Consider the following 15727-nt stretch of genomic DNA (forward strand, 5'->3'; position numbering starts at 1 on the left):
TGTTGTCAGTTGAAAACATGGCCAGCAAGAGAGAAGAAGTGGCACATAATTCTAGCGTGGATTTATTTTCTCTACAGGATGTATTGTATGCATTTAATAATAGTTTAAGTGAAGAACAGGCCTGGGCTGTTTGTTATCAGTGTGCACAATTTTTTGAGCAAAATCCATCCCAGGATAGTTTTAGAGATCTTTATTATTATGGAATTACTGCGATTGGATTATCAAAAGAAGGGGATGTTAAAATAGAAGTGAATTTCAGTCAGGGTTCGGGAAAAGGCCCTCCTAGTAAGTATTTCTTATTTACAAACCTGATATTTGTGAACATGGGTCTGTTAATGGGGAAAACTGGTCCAACATTTATTTTGATAGTCTAAATAACGAGACCTCGGGTAGACCGATTTTACATTTTGATATTTTACGTTGTCTTCCTAGAGGCGGATATCGCAAGTCAAAAATATTAACGTCATAACGATATTCAACTCTTGAGTACAATTAATTGGACTACTGTACAACATTTATATGTTGTCCTGATCATGCTGATGATGTTAACTTAATGTCCCTCAATATAATACAGGATTGATTCTGCCTTTTCATATCATGTGGGTGCAGTCTGATCAAGATCTGCACTGTGCACCATTAAGTCGGTATCATTTTGGTAAGCATCCCTTAGATAATGGCACTGTCCAAATTGAAAGATGGACAAATTGTTTATAGAAACATAGCAGGGTAAGAGTTAATTTTTAGTTCATTCAAAACAGTGACTTTTTCCATGAATATAGTCATTCTTTGGAGTTCAGATCATATGTGAAGGAAATATATCATGAGGGTGCAGCCAATGATACCCAGATAAAGAACAAACAATGATATTTAACTTGTGTTCAATTCATAGAAAATCAATGTATAGCTTACTGCTATCATATTTTGATTCAACCACCTCTTCATTGTCATAATGTATTTTCACTGTGTTGCTATGAAATTTGATGCTTTTATCCATATATACTAGCACTGATTTTGTTGCAAATCAGTGTCATATTTTCCACCTCCTTTGTATAATATATCTAGGCAAATTAGGAGTCACCTGGCAACAACTGATGTCTGGTAAACTGTTTAAAAGGCCATTGATAGCTAAATATGTTAACAATAAAAAACAAGAGCAATTTCTTTACTTGTCACAGATCTACAGGTTTTTGGTGGCCTGTAAGTGTTCATTTTGTGTTATTTTTATGTTTAGGCTACTTAAATATTATTATTAAATGGTATAGGCTGACAAGAAAAATTCTAGCATTTTTTTATGTTGGAAAGGAAAGAATTCTTCATTTTATAAAATTAATTAAATGGAAGGTTTACCTGAAATAAGTTGTAGATTAATTGATTTTAAAGTCAATACCGATGTAACTTAATCAATTACATACATTATGATTATGTGATAAGACAGCAAGCCTAAATTTGTACAAAGATCATTGAAGATTGAGTCTCTTCACATTAAATTATTACGAAGTTATAGCATTTATGAAATATATTAAAACTGTTAAATGTTCCATCTTGCTTTTGATTTTATGTCAAAATAGATAGATTGGCTGTCCAAATAGAGATTATACAAAACTACATGGTGAGAAAAGTGCTTGTTTCAATACTGCACTGGTTATCTACTAGAGTCATAAAGGGAGGTAATAGAAAACAATAATTTTGGTAATACTTCCTTCTGTGTAAGTCAGTAGACAAACCTTTGACAGATATATGAGAAAATAAGTATTGAAAATAAGATTTAACAACGTCAAGAAATTAGTTTGTGTTGTGTTTTGACATACAAAATATGGCAGCCACACAAAACATACTAGAGCATTATTACATTTTAATAAAACTTTGATTTTGAAAAATACTTTTCAATTTCTTTTTCAATGAAATAAAATGGTGACAGATCTGAGGCACAAAATGATGTAATCTTTAATTTTGTTCTTTTGATGAAAAAGATCAACAATTTCCTAATACTTCACCTATTCAAACAATTTCTTTTATTCAACTAACCATTTACTAATAACATAAAAAGGTTTTAAATAGTTACATTTCTCAATACTGTGAAAGTATTTGGCCTTGCTTTAAAGGCGATAACTTTGTTAAGAGGATTTCAGAAAAATTTGAATACACAAAGGTTTCTGTGTCTAATACAGCTTTAACAATTTGTATATCAAGATTATAAAGGTCATCTATGTTTTGGTATAAAAATAATATTAATAAATATATTTATACTGTCATAATGTCACATGATTTCTTCAGAAAAAAAGCAAAAAATTTAAAATGTCTTTGCAAAAAAGTTAGCGAGAGTATGTAGAATGATTTATTAATTTATGAATAAAGTATTTGAATCATTCTCAAGCCTACCATAGATCTGAGAAAAAAAAACTGTCATAATTATTATGGTGGGTTGGATTATGTCACTATGACCCCATGGTAGTTCGTACTAGCTACTTTCAGATTGCAGGACAAACAGCCATTTCTCTTGACCCATGGCTTCCTTCCTCCATTTTACTTTATAATAATATATATCAAAGTATTCTGTATATTGAAGTTGTAACGTGTATTATGTTTTATGTAAAAATCACTGTAACGAAATGAAGAGAATGTCACAGCTGTATAAGATAATTTAAATATAAATGAAAAAAAAAATTTCATGTTCTTTAAACGTTGTAATGAGATCCATTGATGTTCTGTAATGTTATCCATTAATTATTCAATCTATAGAATATAATAGAAATGTAATAAGGAAAAAAGTGTATATTTACAAATTCTGTGTATATACATGGGTAAAAAATGCATATTAACATATTCTGTGTATATACATGTGTAAACATGTGTGTTATGATAAAGCGAGAAGTACCAGAACAGCTGCCAGTTATATATTATGACAAATTACATTATATTGTTGTTTGCGTTATACTTCAGAGTGTAAGCATTCTGCCAGACATTTAGATATTTTGCCTTTGGTGGTATTTAATACTAGATTAGCAGAGCTAGGGCTAGATGAAATAAAACACTTGCTTATTTCAACTCACTTATATGGCATGAAAAGTATCAGACAAAACATGCAGTTAGAATGAGCTTTGTATTATAAGTTAGACGCCAGGCACACTATATCCTTTCCGCAGCCTTAACGTACTTAAACGTATTAGCGTCTGATGGCCCTTTCACGCTTCCGTAGAAACAACATTTATTACACGAAACTTATTTTGAAAATATTTCCGAAATGTCTAGGTCTGCAGCTCTCAAATACGGTTATATCTTACATCTGAGTCATATTCTCACACTCTCAGACAACATCAAAAATGACATTTTGAGCGATTTGATGAAGTTCCAAAATTATCGATGTACCCTTGGTCCGTTACGGACCCCTGTGGGATTTCTGTTTATCCAGAGCTCAACTATTTTTTCATAGATTAAAAGCTGACATGCTGTACTAAAGCCCAGGTAATTTCAATTCGTAATAAAGTGCCAAAAATTGGCTCCCCGATAGCAAAAAAAAAAAAAAAAAAAAAAAAAAGTCCACGCGCATACATTTAGACGGGGTGACCCCTGACTATCTACGAATCAAAATGCGGCTTTTGTTTTCAAGTTTAGCATTTCTACTTTCATTTTATTTACTTCCGGAAATAGCTGAAGGTCGAGTGACATCATTTTCTGTGTTGTCAGAAATATACATGTGCCTGGCGAGATTGCATAAATATGTGCTGGCCGTCCTAAGGATATGAAACAAGAACGAAAAACACGAATACGTTTTTTTTTTTCCTGAAAGCTTTGATGAAGCTATAATATTTGTAGAGCCAAAATGTTTTAATCCCTCAAGCAAATACAGATCAAGCCATGTTATTTTATACATTTATGTATTGTAACTTTTAGTATTGTCCGTTTGTCAGGCTAATCACTAAAATCAACATCTCTACCATTAGGTGCACCCAGCTATTGTATCTCAAAAGCACATGTCAAAGCGGGTACTTCTCTTTTGAACTTGTAGGGTCAGTAAGTTTAAAACTTTTATATGGCATTTAAACTGCTACATGTACCTGATCAGAAGTTATAGGATATCTTTAAAATAATATAGTTTTCATCTGAACAGTCTGTATAATAAAGTTACATGGAAAGAAAAAAAATTATACTTCCTTTTATTTGAGAGTACACAAAGTCATGTGAATTTGGGCATGTTTTTTTTGTTTAGTAACATCTTTTTCAGATGAACTAGTTTGGCCCAAACAATGTTGTAGCGTGTTTTCCCTGCCTGTACAACATGACACTTCACCTCTGTACAATATTTTGTACATGCAAGCATACTTTATTTCTTTACTGTTTCATCTTAAAACTTAATAAAAGTATGTCCTTGTCCAACATACGTATTAACATATGAGCCGTGCCATGAGAAAACCAACATAGTGGGTATGCGACCAGCATGGATCCAGACCAGCCTGCGCATCCGCGCAGTCTGGTCAGGCTCCATGCTGTTCGCTTTTAAAGCCTATTGGAATTGGAGAAACTATTAGCGAACAGCATGGATCCTGACCAGACTGCGCGGATGCGCAGGCTGGTCTGGATCCATGCTGATCGCATACCCACTATGTTGGTTTTCCCATGGCACGGCTCATATATATTTGTGAACCTTAGGGTCCATGATTTTTTTAAATGGACAATCTTAATTGTTATTAACCATGCTTACAGCTCTTTCGTTCATTAAAAATGTGAATTTTGTTCCAGAGGAGTAAGTTTTTTGTATTGACTATATGTCTGGTAGACAGAATTTATAATATATAAATAATTAATTCTCTCATGGTAGTTGTAATAACTAATGCATTTCAGGATGTGAAACATTTTATATATAAAGGAAAATACCTATACGCTGATCCATAAGAAATATTTTCTTGACTTTGTCAATAAATCAATTGATTTATGTTGTACTAAACTAGCAGTGATAAAAACCCTGAAATTAGATTTAAATAGATTAATATCCATGTTGATGTTTTCCTTTTCTTAAAGTGGGTCTCTTGAAATCAGTGAAAAGTAAACTATGTATAAAGTTTCAAATTCTTTAAAAACATTTTTCATGTTTGATTTGACGTACAGGAATGTGATTTTTTTTCGCTACCAGAATATATTTGAAATTTTTAACCCATTAAAATTAATTCAGAGGGTAATATCCTAGCAGGAGATGTTTGATTAAAGCAGTTAAATAGGAGAATATTTCAATAGAAAATCTTTAAAAGATTAACTGTGATCATTCAATGAATCATCTAGATAAAGTATAAAAAAATACTGTAAATATGTTCGAACGATTTATGGTATTAAAGTGAACGATTTGCTCTTTTTTCAAACATTTTCGATGAAACAACTTTAAATATTTTGATATTTTTTTTCAAGTTCTGCCATTTAGTGGGAGGTGCACATACAAAAGTGCACAGATTGTGATTGATTTTTGTAACAAGTAATAATTTGCAAACAGCCTGGCTTTTTTTCACCTTTTTCTGATGTGAGTAATATGGTTTAATTAATAATAAAAGTAATAAATTTACTAATCACCAAAGCCATTTCAAGGAGTGGGGTCATAGAATGTTGCTGATTTAGGGCTGAAGCTGGATAGTTTTTTCTTCACTCGTAAAACTGCACGGAAAATCATATTATCTTTAGATTTTAATCACATCATGGCTGGAAGCATGTTGGGGTTTAAGTTTGTTAGATTTCCCCCTATGTCTGTTAGGGCTGTCATTGATTGGGTCTTAGGCGTATCGACGATACCGATATATCAGATGACAAATATCGACGATACATCGATATATTGATTATTAAGTTAGATTAACAACCTATTTGTTCATACAATACTATATACCTTCCTGTAAATGCTATTTTAAGTTTTATTGCCTACTTTCCATATTTCTGTTTGATTGTGTTGTATTTGTATTTATGAAATAAAAGTAATACATAAAAATTAATAACATCTTTCATTTTTATTTTGCCTTCACTCCTTTTTTGCATTCATCCAAATTTACAACTTTGTGAACTTAAGTTGTTTTTTAGGGTCTGAGTGTTTATTTGGGTAGTTTTTTCTCCCTGTAAAATATCGATTTTTGAAAATGGTAATCGATAATCGATCGACAAAAAAAAATCGTTGATACATTGATATCGTTTCTATCGATGACAGCCCTAATGTCTGTAGTTGTACTATACAGGTATAAATTATAATTAAGACATCACAGGCAACGTTACACTGGTCATGAGTTTCTGGTCGTGGTCGTGAGTTACTGGTTGTGAGTTAATGGTTGTGCCGGTTACTGGTTACCCAGGCGAAATGATGACCATGGTGAAAACATGGTCAGGAGCACGGTCGGCCATGGTGAGATAAGATTGGCCTTGGTCAGAAAAGACTATCAACAGTTTGACGATGCTACCGTGGTCAACTTTTTTCAGCCACGGTTGACTAATAGTCAATGGACTACTTACATGGTCATATTAGTAATTTTCACACATCAAGTTTTACAAAGCACCAAAGACACTGACCTGACTGCATTTTGGCTCCAAAAGTTTTCCTAGTTATAGAATAGTTTTCCTGGATTTGTAGACAGATTCAAAGGTAAACTTTCATAGTCTGACTATAATTTTGTGAAAATAAATGATTGATTGCAAAAGTAGATATAGACTGCAATGTCATTTATTTTCATGACCCTTTCAAATTCATATTTATACAGTTTTTGATAGTCAATAATCACCACGGTCGACCATGGTCATGGACCTTGGTCTACCATGGTTGACTGTGATCCATAACCATGGTACATGGTTTTTGACCATGGTCTGATACCATGTTTTATGACTGTGGTGCCAATTACCAAACCATTGTCTCATGACCACGAACTACTATGGTAAACCATGAATCACCATGGTAATAAACCATCAGTTTCGACTGGGTTGTTAAACAAAGATTTTTTTAGAGCCGACTTAAAGCCCTCCACTGTATTTTTCCCTTCCAGCCTATTCCGTTTTGGCATAGCCTTAAATCTAATAAAAAAAAATGAAATTTTATAAGGTGAACTGTCACAGCCATCACTGCAGTTTGACTGTATTTTGTATGTCACTATGTGTGATAAATGTGCAGGTTAAGCACCCTCTTCACCTGTTTGTTTACTTGTGATACTCCAGAGACATTAATTAGCCAGTGTGATGAAAGTTAATTATCCCTGACAAACAGTAGGACTTGAGCTACACTGGAATTTTATTTACTTCCTGGGTTAATAATCAACAATTACCCACAGTGGCTGATAATAGACTGCACAGTGTCCCATAATGACCCTTTATGCTTAACAGACATCTTGAAAGAATTTTTCTTTTTAATTAGGAAAAGCCCAATTCAACTGAAGCCATATATGGTAAGGATTGGAGAATATCAACTGTTTACACTGGCAAACTTTTTAAGATCTGTGCACGTGGTCATTGCATGGCCAGAGATTGAAAGTTTTGAAACACTTCCTTACAGTGTGCATAGCAACCTTTGAATGCTATCTTGTCCGACGGATTATAAACAACAATTAAGTGTCAACAAGTCCAGTTTACTGGACACTATGAGGAGGTACATGTGTCCAGGAGCTTAATACAAACATGACCAATGTGGATCTGTATCTGGGTGGGGAACAATCTTGAATTTGCTGGTAGAGGAAAACAGGACCAGAGAAGCTTAACCCTTGCTGCAATACTATCAACTTAACCCTTACCATGCTAAATTTCTATAATGGACTGGTCCATCTTCCAATTTGGTCAGTACCATTTATCATTTGAAGGGGTGTTTACTAAAAATTTACTGACTGAATAGCGAACAGTGCAGACCATGATCAGACTGCACAAATGTGCAGGCTGATCTTGGTCTGCACTGGTCGCAAAGGCAGAATCACTTGCCGCCAGCAAGCTAAGGGTTAATACCTCGCACTGCTGCAGGTTTGAATCTTTTCGTTGGATTGAAGTTTAAGGTACCGGAGATCATACCTGTACCATAAAGCTCAAAAGTTGCCGTAATAAATGAGAAAATGTGACAGGTTGAAGGTCGTTGAAACCCCAAAACAAACAAAATAACTTTACGGACAGGCCTTTATGATTACAAATTACAGACCTTGGAGCCTGCCGTTACATAAATCATTATTCTTTTTTTATGTACTCTTTGTAAAAAAACTATTTTTTGAGGCAGTGTCATATAAATTATAAGTGAATATTTGTTCAGATAATGTGAAAAAATGTTAATAGGTAGCGAAATTGAAATTGTAATGTCATGGTCATGAAACACATGCAATATGGTGTTACATTCAATATGGTGTTACATTTGAGATGAAGTCGTGATTATAGGCCTTCATGTGTGGCTATAAAATTGATATAAAATACTTATTATCCTGTCTTAAAACGGTAAATTTAGTGAAATAAAAATACCTGAAATTCAGTCACAAATGGAGAAAACTTTCAATACCCTGTTACACACTTGCTTTAAATAAGGTTTAAAACACACCAAGCACGTCGTGTCAGTTTAAAATAACGTTATAACCGTTCAGAACAGGCAAACTGCAAACTAATAAGACCGAAAATCAGGTTCAGTCCTACTTTGTTGAGTCTAATTAATGGCATTTTTTTTCTAAGAAAACATTATAATTGTAGAGCAAAGGAGGCAATTATCGACCCCTTAAGACCATAATCTACCGTACATATTCTTACTTTCACTTTCGGAGACAAAGTGACGCATATATTTGAGACAAACTATCATTGGTCGATTTCAACCAATGAAAACACTTGTTACATTACAGAATAAGGTATGGTCTAATATTCTGTCTCGTGACATGTGTCTGCCATTATCGACCCACTTCTGCTATTATCGACCCCCTAGTTTTTTGTTTTTTTTTAAACTTTGAAAACACTGAAAATCAAGCATAATATTATTATTAACTTAATATTAAGTTAATTTTTATTTGTCCTTTATTGTCATAATTGCAATTTGAAATTATGCAACTGAGCATATAAACAAAGCATCACTTTATTACGATTTCATGGAAAATATTATTTCATGTGTTTTTTTTTATTTATAAATTTGGTCTTTCATACTATCACAGTTTCATATCTGGTCTTTTGACTGACAAATTGTAAATGTTAGATAATAGTTATTTGTAATATAACATTAGCCACACACAAGAGATAAATAATTCAAACATTCAAACAAAGTTGATTATCTATTATTTTCTACAGCCTTAACAACATATTTTAGCATTCAATTTTTATACATTTAAAATTAACTTTTTTTAAGTCCTCTGGAGTCAACAAGTGAAGTTCTGGTTGCTTAGTACATTTAATGTGCCACCATCCTGGGCATTCATCACAGCCTTTTCACTCATTTGGCTTCCCATTAGACTGACCACACCCCTGACATTGGTCTAAGCTGTCTGCACTGTCCATCATCATTTTGTCCATCAGAGGAATCGTCAAAATCGTCATAACTGTCACTATCATCATAAATGATAGAAACATCAGACTATGACGAACTTTCAGAGACTCTGCGCTTTTTTTTCTTTTTATTTTAGGAGATTTTTAATCCTTGTGATCAACTAAAATGTGCATTCATAACTTTATCATGAGTCATCACAGAACATTAGGGTTTCTAACTGACCAATCAGAGAGCTGCATTTTAGAGTACCTGCCAGTTTCCACTTTGGTATAACAAAGTATATTTACAATGAACATAATAGTGACTTTAGAAATAAATATCACACTATTTTAGAAATAAAATCAAGATTTTTCACTGCACATGCTTCAGATGATGCTACAAACAACAAAACTTTGAAGTTTCATTGAAATTTTATATTGATTTAATACCTTTATTTTAGTTAAAAGTTTGAGATTTTACACTGAGAGTCTATGATAAAGTCCGAGTAAAATGTAATCAATACCCAAGTGAAATAAGTATCATTCCACAATGTTTTGGACATGTTAAAGTTATGAATTAAGTGCTTTTCTCAAAGCAACAAGAAATTATATAAATTTAATTAATTGGGGGTCGATAATAGCAGAAGGTCATATTTTCAATCTGCTATTATCGACCCCCACATAATCTTTCCAGAAGTTGCAAGAGACTACAAAATGGCTGATAGAAATGGGTTCTATATGTGTATAGTAGGATTAAATACAAAATTAAACTGATTCGATCCATAAAAACGGTAAATTTGATTTAAGAAAGATACCTACCTTAACGGACGATGTAGTGGTTGGCACTGAAATTATTCATGCAGTCACACTGTATGTAAACATTCAAAATGGCGCATGAAGAAAATTTGTGACGTAAAAATGACAGTGAATGACATGATCACATGATTTCTAGTAATAAATGTGATTAAGTATCAATTAAGGGTGGGGGGTCGATAATAGAAGAGGGTCGATATTAGACTCCTTTGCTCTAATATATTTAAGTGTATATGGCTCATGGACCCATACTGTATCCTAAAGACTATGTTACTGCCACCTGTGATTTAGAGCTATAGCCAGTTGCTAAAGCACTGGCTAAAAAAATCCATTTGTTTTAATTCTTGACCTGTAAAAATATGAAAACCAGCAGCAAAGGATTATAGTCTTTTGCTTTCTGTAGGTTTTTTGTATACCACATAATATATAAGTCGCTCTGACTGAGATGATTTTGTACTTTGACATGATTGCTGATTTTAAAAGACTGCATGATGAGATATTCAGTTTTATTTTATGTACTTATTTTGTAAAATTGATCATTTAGAAGTACTTAAGATATACCTGAAGATGTTTATTGCCATTTGTGCGATTATATATACTTCATTTATGGCTTCTTGACAAATTTTACGTTTTGATTACAAGAACGAACTTCATCTCAAGTGTTATGAATAAATTTTTGAGGTAATTCTGACCCCCTAAAAAGCAAAACAAAAAACAAGCCCATTATATGGAATTACAAATTGTTTAATCAACTTTGACCCCTGCAAGATTATTACATTTTAAGTATAGTTCTATTTACCCTATCAGACCAATGAATTTAAGCATTGATTTTTATTGTCCAGCCCACTTGTAGAAGGGAAGACATAGCCATCCAAATAGCTGTTTGGTGTATGTGCTGTGACTGCGTCCATCCAGTTTGACATGCATGGAGCAATCTTGTTTATATTTGGCATGAATGTTAACCCCAGTGAGACTGAGTGCCATGCACAAACCCCAGGTTCCTATCTCAAAGGTCGAGGTCACAGTTGGAGGTCAAAGGTCATGTCAGATCTTGTCCGGCCCTGGAGAACTTTGACATGCAATATGGAGGAATCTTGTTGATATTTGGCATGAATGTTTAAATCAGTTAGACAGAGTAACATGTGCAAACCCCAAGTTCCTATCTCAAAGGTCATGGTCACAGTTACGGTCAAAGAGTGGGCTCGACATGTTGCCTGTGGGCATCTAGTTTGAAAACATGTCATGAAGTTAGAAGTGGCATGATTGTGTTGAAGTAAAAAGTGGATTAGTCACTCCATGCAGGGGCGGCGAAATCTGATTTTGACTTGCTTAATTATCCGTTTTTGTCAATTGCTATTTTTTACTTGTCCGTATGATAGTTATATAGAAAATTCTAATCAAATTTCACTTGTCCGTACAAGCTTTGGGACAACCTGGGCAATATGGATAATTGAATTTGCCGCCCCTGCCATGGTTTATATTTGCAGTAAAAAGTAAGTAACTTCAACAGTTTGTCTGGCTTAATGATGTGAAAAATCTTTGCACTATTGTCATGTTGTGCGGAATTAATTTATAACACCAGTATTCAGATTTTAATATACATGAAAATATTTTCCTGTTAGGATCATTTAATGGTCAAGTTTTGAACTTTTTAACTTGACTGATGTACTGGATAAGCTTTTATGTAAATGAGACAGCATGACTGGTATGATTTTATCATAATTAGTTCAGTAATTGCACAATTTACACTGCTTAACATTCCGTTATCTTCGGACCGATATATAGTCTGTCTATGAATAATTATAGTTCCTTCATATGTAAAATATATATTTAAGTATTTGTAAATATGACTTGTAAACAAATGACGGGTAAAGGTCAGCCAGAAACCTAGAATGACATAAAGGGAGGTAATAACAAAACTAATTTTCAGTAGTTCAAAAAAAGTGTGTCAGTAAATAAAGAGTTAAAGTAGAAGAATTGATAAGGTATGCAAAAACAACTTCTGTTGTTTTCTGTTTTTCATAATTCATTAAACTCAATCAGGTTTGAATTGAATTAAATGTTACCAATTGTCTCCCCTGTTGTTATCAATTTAGCTGTGCAGTGTAAAAGGGACAAACTTGACCTTTCCTGTTAGATAATGGAGATTTATCCTGTATTTATATAATGCAAAATTTATTTATTGCACATTCAAAGATTTTTTCAGCATTTCAGTGTAATACCGCAATATACCGCAATACTTCAAATCGCAATACTTCAAATCGGTGACCTTTCTCTAATTTAATCCCCCCATTTCAAGGGTTGTACATTATAAGGGTAGGGATTTGGACTTTATTCATCTGAAGGGCTGTTAGGTAACATGATCCAAGTTCTAAAGTAATGCCCAAACAATTGGATGATTATAACTGGCAAAAGATGCATAAAAATGTTGATAATATATCTGTTTACAGTAGGTGTGATATCAAAGCATTGAAAGAACTCCTTGATGACAATCAGTGTGAAGGAAATAGTCCAAAATACAAAAGCATCAATAGCTTTGATAAAAGATAAACCATTAAGGACTGATATTTGAACAATTGCTACAGGTTTATAGGGAATTTGATACAGTTTTGTTTAATGTATTATTTAAACTTAGTACATTTTTTCACTTAAAAAGTTATTATATATATATTTATATCTTGTGCAGATTTTTTTTTCAGATCCTAGAATTTGATTGATGATTAGAGTTGTTTTGATGCTGTAGCTGGCTGTACCATGCACATTTCCAAGTTTTATGTAAAAACAGATCAATTGACAGGACAGATATATTATGCATAATTTATACAGGGTTAGAATATCCCTCTCTTCAATGTGTTGCACATGAACTGAACTGTCAGCTGTAATTTTAGGGAGGTAATCAAAAATGGTGTATTCAGTAATACTTTCTACTATGTTAATCAAGTAATCAAACCTATGACAAAAATCTTAGATAATAAGCTCCATAACACCATTCCAAAACTAGGAAATACCACCTTTTTAGAAATTAATGTATTTTTTATGTTCATGCAACAAAATTATATACAAAGCTGTTATAACCACTTAAACTGATTGAAAATTAGTTTTTATACATCATTTCCATTATGAAAATATAAAGTGAGCAAAAGGTTGAAAATAACGATTAAAGCTGACATTCAGTGTAAGATTATACAAAACATTTAATAGATGTTTTTGGTCATAAGAACTTGGATCAGGGGTGGTCTCAAAATCTGCCAGACATGACAGCAATCTGATTACCCCTAGCTGACTGTAACTATTCTCCTTTATATACAAGTGGCATTCTGTCATAGCTTAAGATATTATCATTTTTGTATATGTCATATTAATGCTAATTAATACACCTTTTTGAAGTTACAACACAATTTCACTATGGTCAGTTAATACTAGAGAAAACTCTGTAAGTATCAAAAATGAATTAAACCTGTAATGACTTGACAGAAAATTAATTTTGTTTTATGTTGTATGTCATCTATCATAATTAAAAAGACTTGTTCATTTGAATATACAATATCTAATCAATACAAATTAATACAGTATGGTAAAAATGTTGCCATCAGGTGTATACAGGAAGAGACATGACTGTATACAATTTCCAGGGCCATGCAATGGTCAGACATAGCTTCCAGACTAGCCCTGGTAATGTGTTTAGGCATATATAAAACACTCAGCCTTTCTGATCTTGATAACAAATTTTTAAAATGAGGAAAAAAGATAATGAATTAAGTGTAAATTGTGACAAGTTGTTGTTCCATTTGTCTCCTGACATTTTAGATTTTAAAATTTCTTATTCTCATAATAACTGCAATTTTCTCTATTCCTGGTATCATGGTAATGGCCTATCGGAATTTATAGAGACTTGCAGAATTCAAGCGGTATAGGAAATCAATGGTAGTTTATTTAATTTCCTTCTTTAGGAGAAGGAACATTTTATTATGCTTTTGTTAAGATGAGATAATATCACATGAACTAGTTCCTCTGATGATCATTATTTTGCTTGCCTAATACAAATAATTAAGAAAAGTTAAACACTTAAAATGAGCTTTAACCTTTAGCCTATTGGAGACAAGTGTTTCTGCCTTTGCGGCCAGTGCAGACCAAGATCAGCCTGCACAACTGTGCAGGCAGATCGTGGTCTGCACAGTTTTCTGTTCAGTCTGTAAATTTACAGTGTGGATTTTTGAAATTAACTGTTTTTGTCTTTGAACATCTTGTCTAAATTTACTGATCAATATTTTCTTAAATTGGTTTGAAACATTGTTTTCTTCCTGTCATCCCAGTGAAGTTTGATCCTACAAAAATGTACAAGAAACAGTTTTGCCAGTTGGGAAGGGTCAGTTTTTCCTATGGCTCTTTAGAATGCTTCGAAGAATGTTGTTTCAGACCAATATCAAACTTTTCAAACATAAAATCTGCAAAAGGTTCATGATGAGGGGTATAATACAGTTTTATATAGCCCTCTTCCTGTCAGTCATTGTATCACTCTGACCTTCGAAAACACTGTAAGGCCATGGACAATGAGCCAGTCAACATAGACTTAAGAAGACCACTTTTACGTGAAGCCCAACGAGTCCCAGTTTTAGATGACAGTTGTGACCCAGTATATTTGATGAAAAAAGCCAACAACATTGCAATTTCTTCCCAACAAGTTCAGTAGCTGTTTGCTGGAGGACACATTTTGTAAACCGGTTTAGTTGTCCCCGCCTTTGCCGGTCTGGGTATCAGTTGGGTTGCCTCCGAGGGGTCTGGTAGAAAAATTCTGAAATTTTAGAAGTTAAGGCATTAATAAATTTGGGCAATTACGAGGAGTCATACACAAGGTATGCATTGTTTAATTGTTTTGTAACAATCATTACATTTCATCAGCAGTATAAAGGTCTGTACACTAAACTATGTAAATTATTTTTAATTGGTCTAATTTCTGTTTAAACTTCCGAGTACAATTTGAACAATGTCACGCTACCACCACCTACTAATTGTAATTGTCAACCTAGTTTTGGCATTTATGATTATTTTATGATTAATGTTGTATGTTAACAAGCTGTGCTGGAAGCTTTGCAAAGCAAAAAACATATCCCATTCAAGTAACTACATTGTCTATTGGTCCTGTAGTTTGGGTCAAATTTTCCAACATGTCCATTTTTACCAAGTTTGGCATAGAATGTATTTATACGACACTGTAATTTAATGATAAAGTGGGTGAAAAAGAAGGTTAGATATTGGTAAAAATGCAAGAAGAATGTAAATTTTCAGCATTATTTCAAAAGCATTGCAATGGTTTACTACATTCTGCATAATATTTTTGGTTTAATATAGAATATCTTGCAAAAATGTTTCTTTTTTTTATGCCCCCGAATGCATATTAAAATCGCACTGTCTGTCCGTCCATGTGTCTGTGCGTGCGTGCGTCTGGTAATTCTTGTCCAGGCTGTAACTCTTCCATCCATAAAGGGATTTAATTTGA

At 33.2% G+C, this 15727-nt stretch overlaps 1 protein-coding gene across 1 annotated transcript in view; it reads left to right on the forward strand.

The window, feature by feature from the left end:
* Positions 1-15727, forward strand: part of LOC123549300 (protein spire-like) — a 105282-nt gene continuing 89555 nt past the window's right edge. The window contains exon 1 of the mRNA XM_053546734.1: positions 1-285. Coding sequence (XP_053402709.1) covers positions 18-285 — 268 coding nt within the window. The 5' untranslated portion in view covers positions 1-17. The remainder of the gene's footprint in view (positions 286-15727) is intronic.

The sequence above is a fragment of the Mercenaria mercenaria genome, chromosome 6, assembly GCF_021730395.1.
Source record: "Mercenaria mercenaria strain notata chromosome 6, MADL_Memer_1, whole genome shotgun sequence".
Taxonomy (NCBI): domain Eukaryota; kingdom Metazoa; phylum Mollusca; class Bivalvia; order Venerida; family Veneridae; genus Mercenaria; species Mercenaria mercenaria.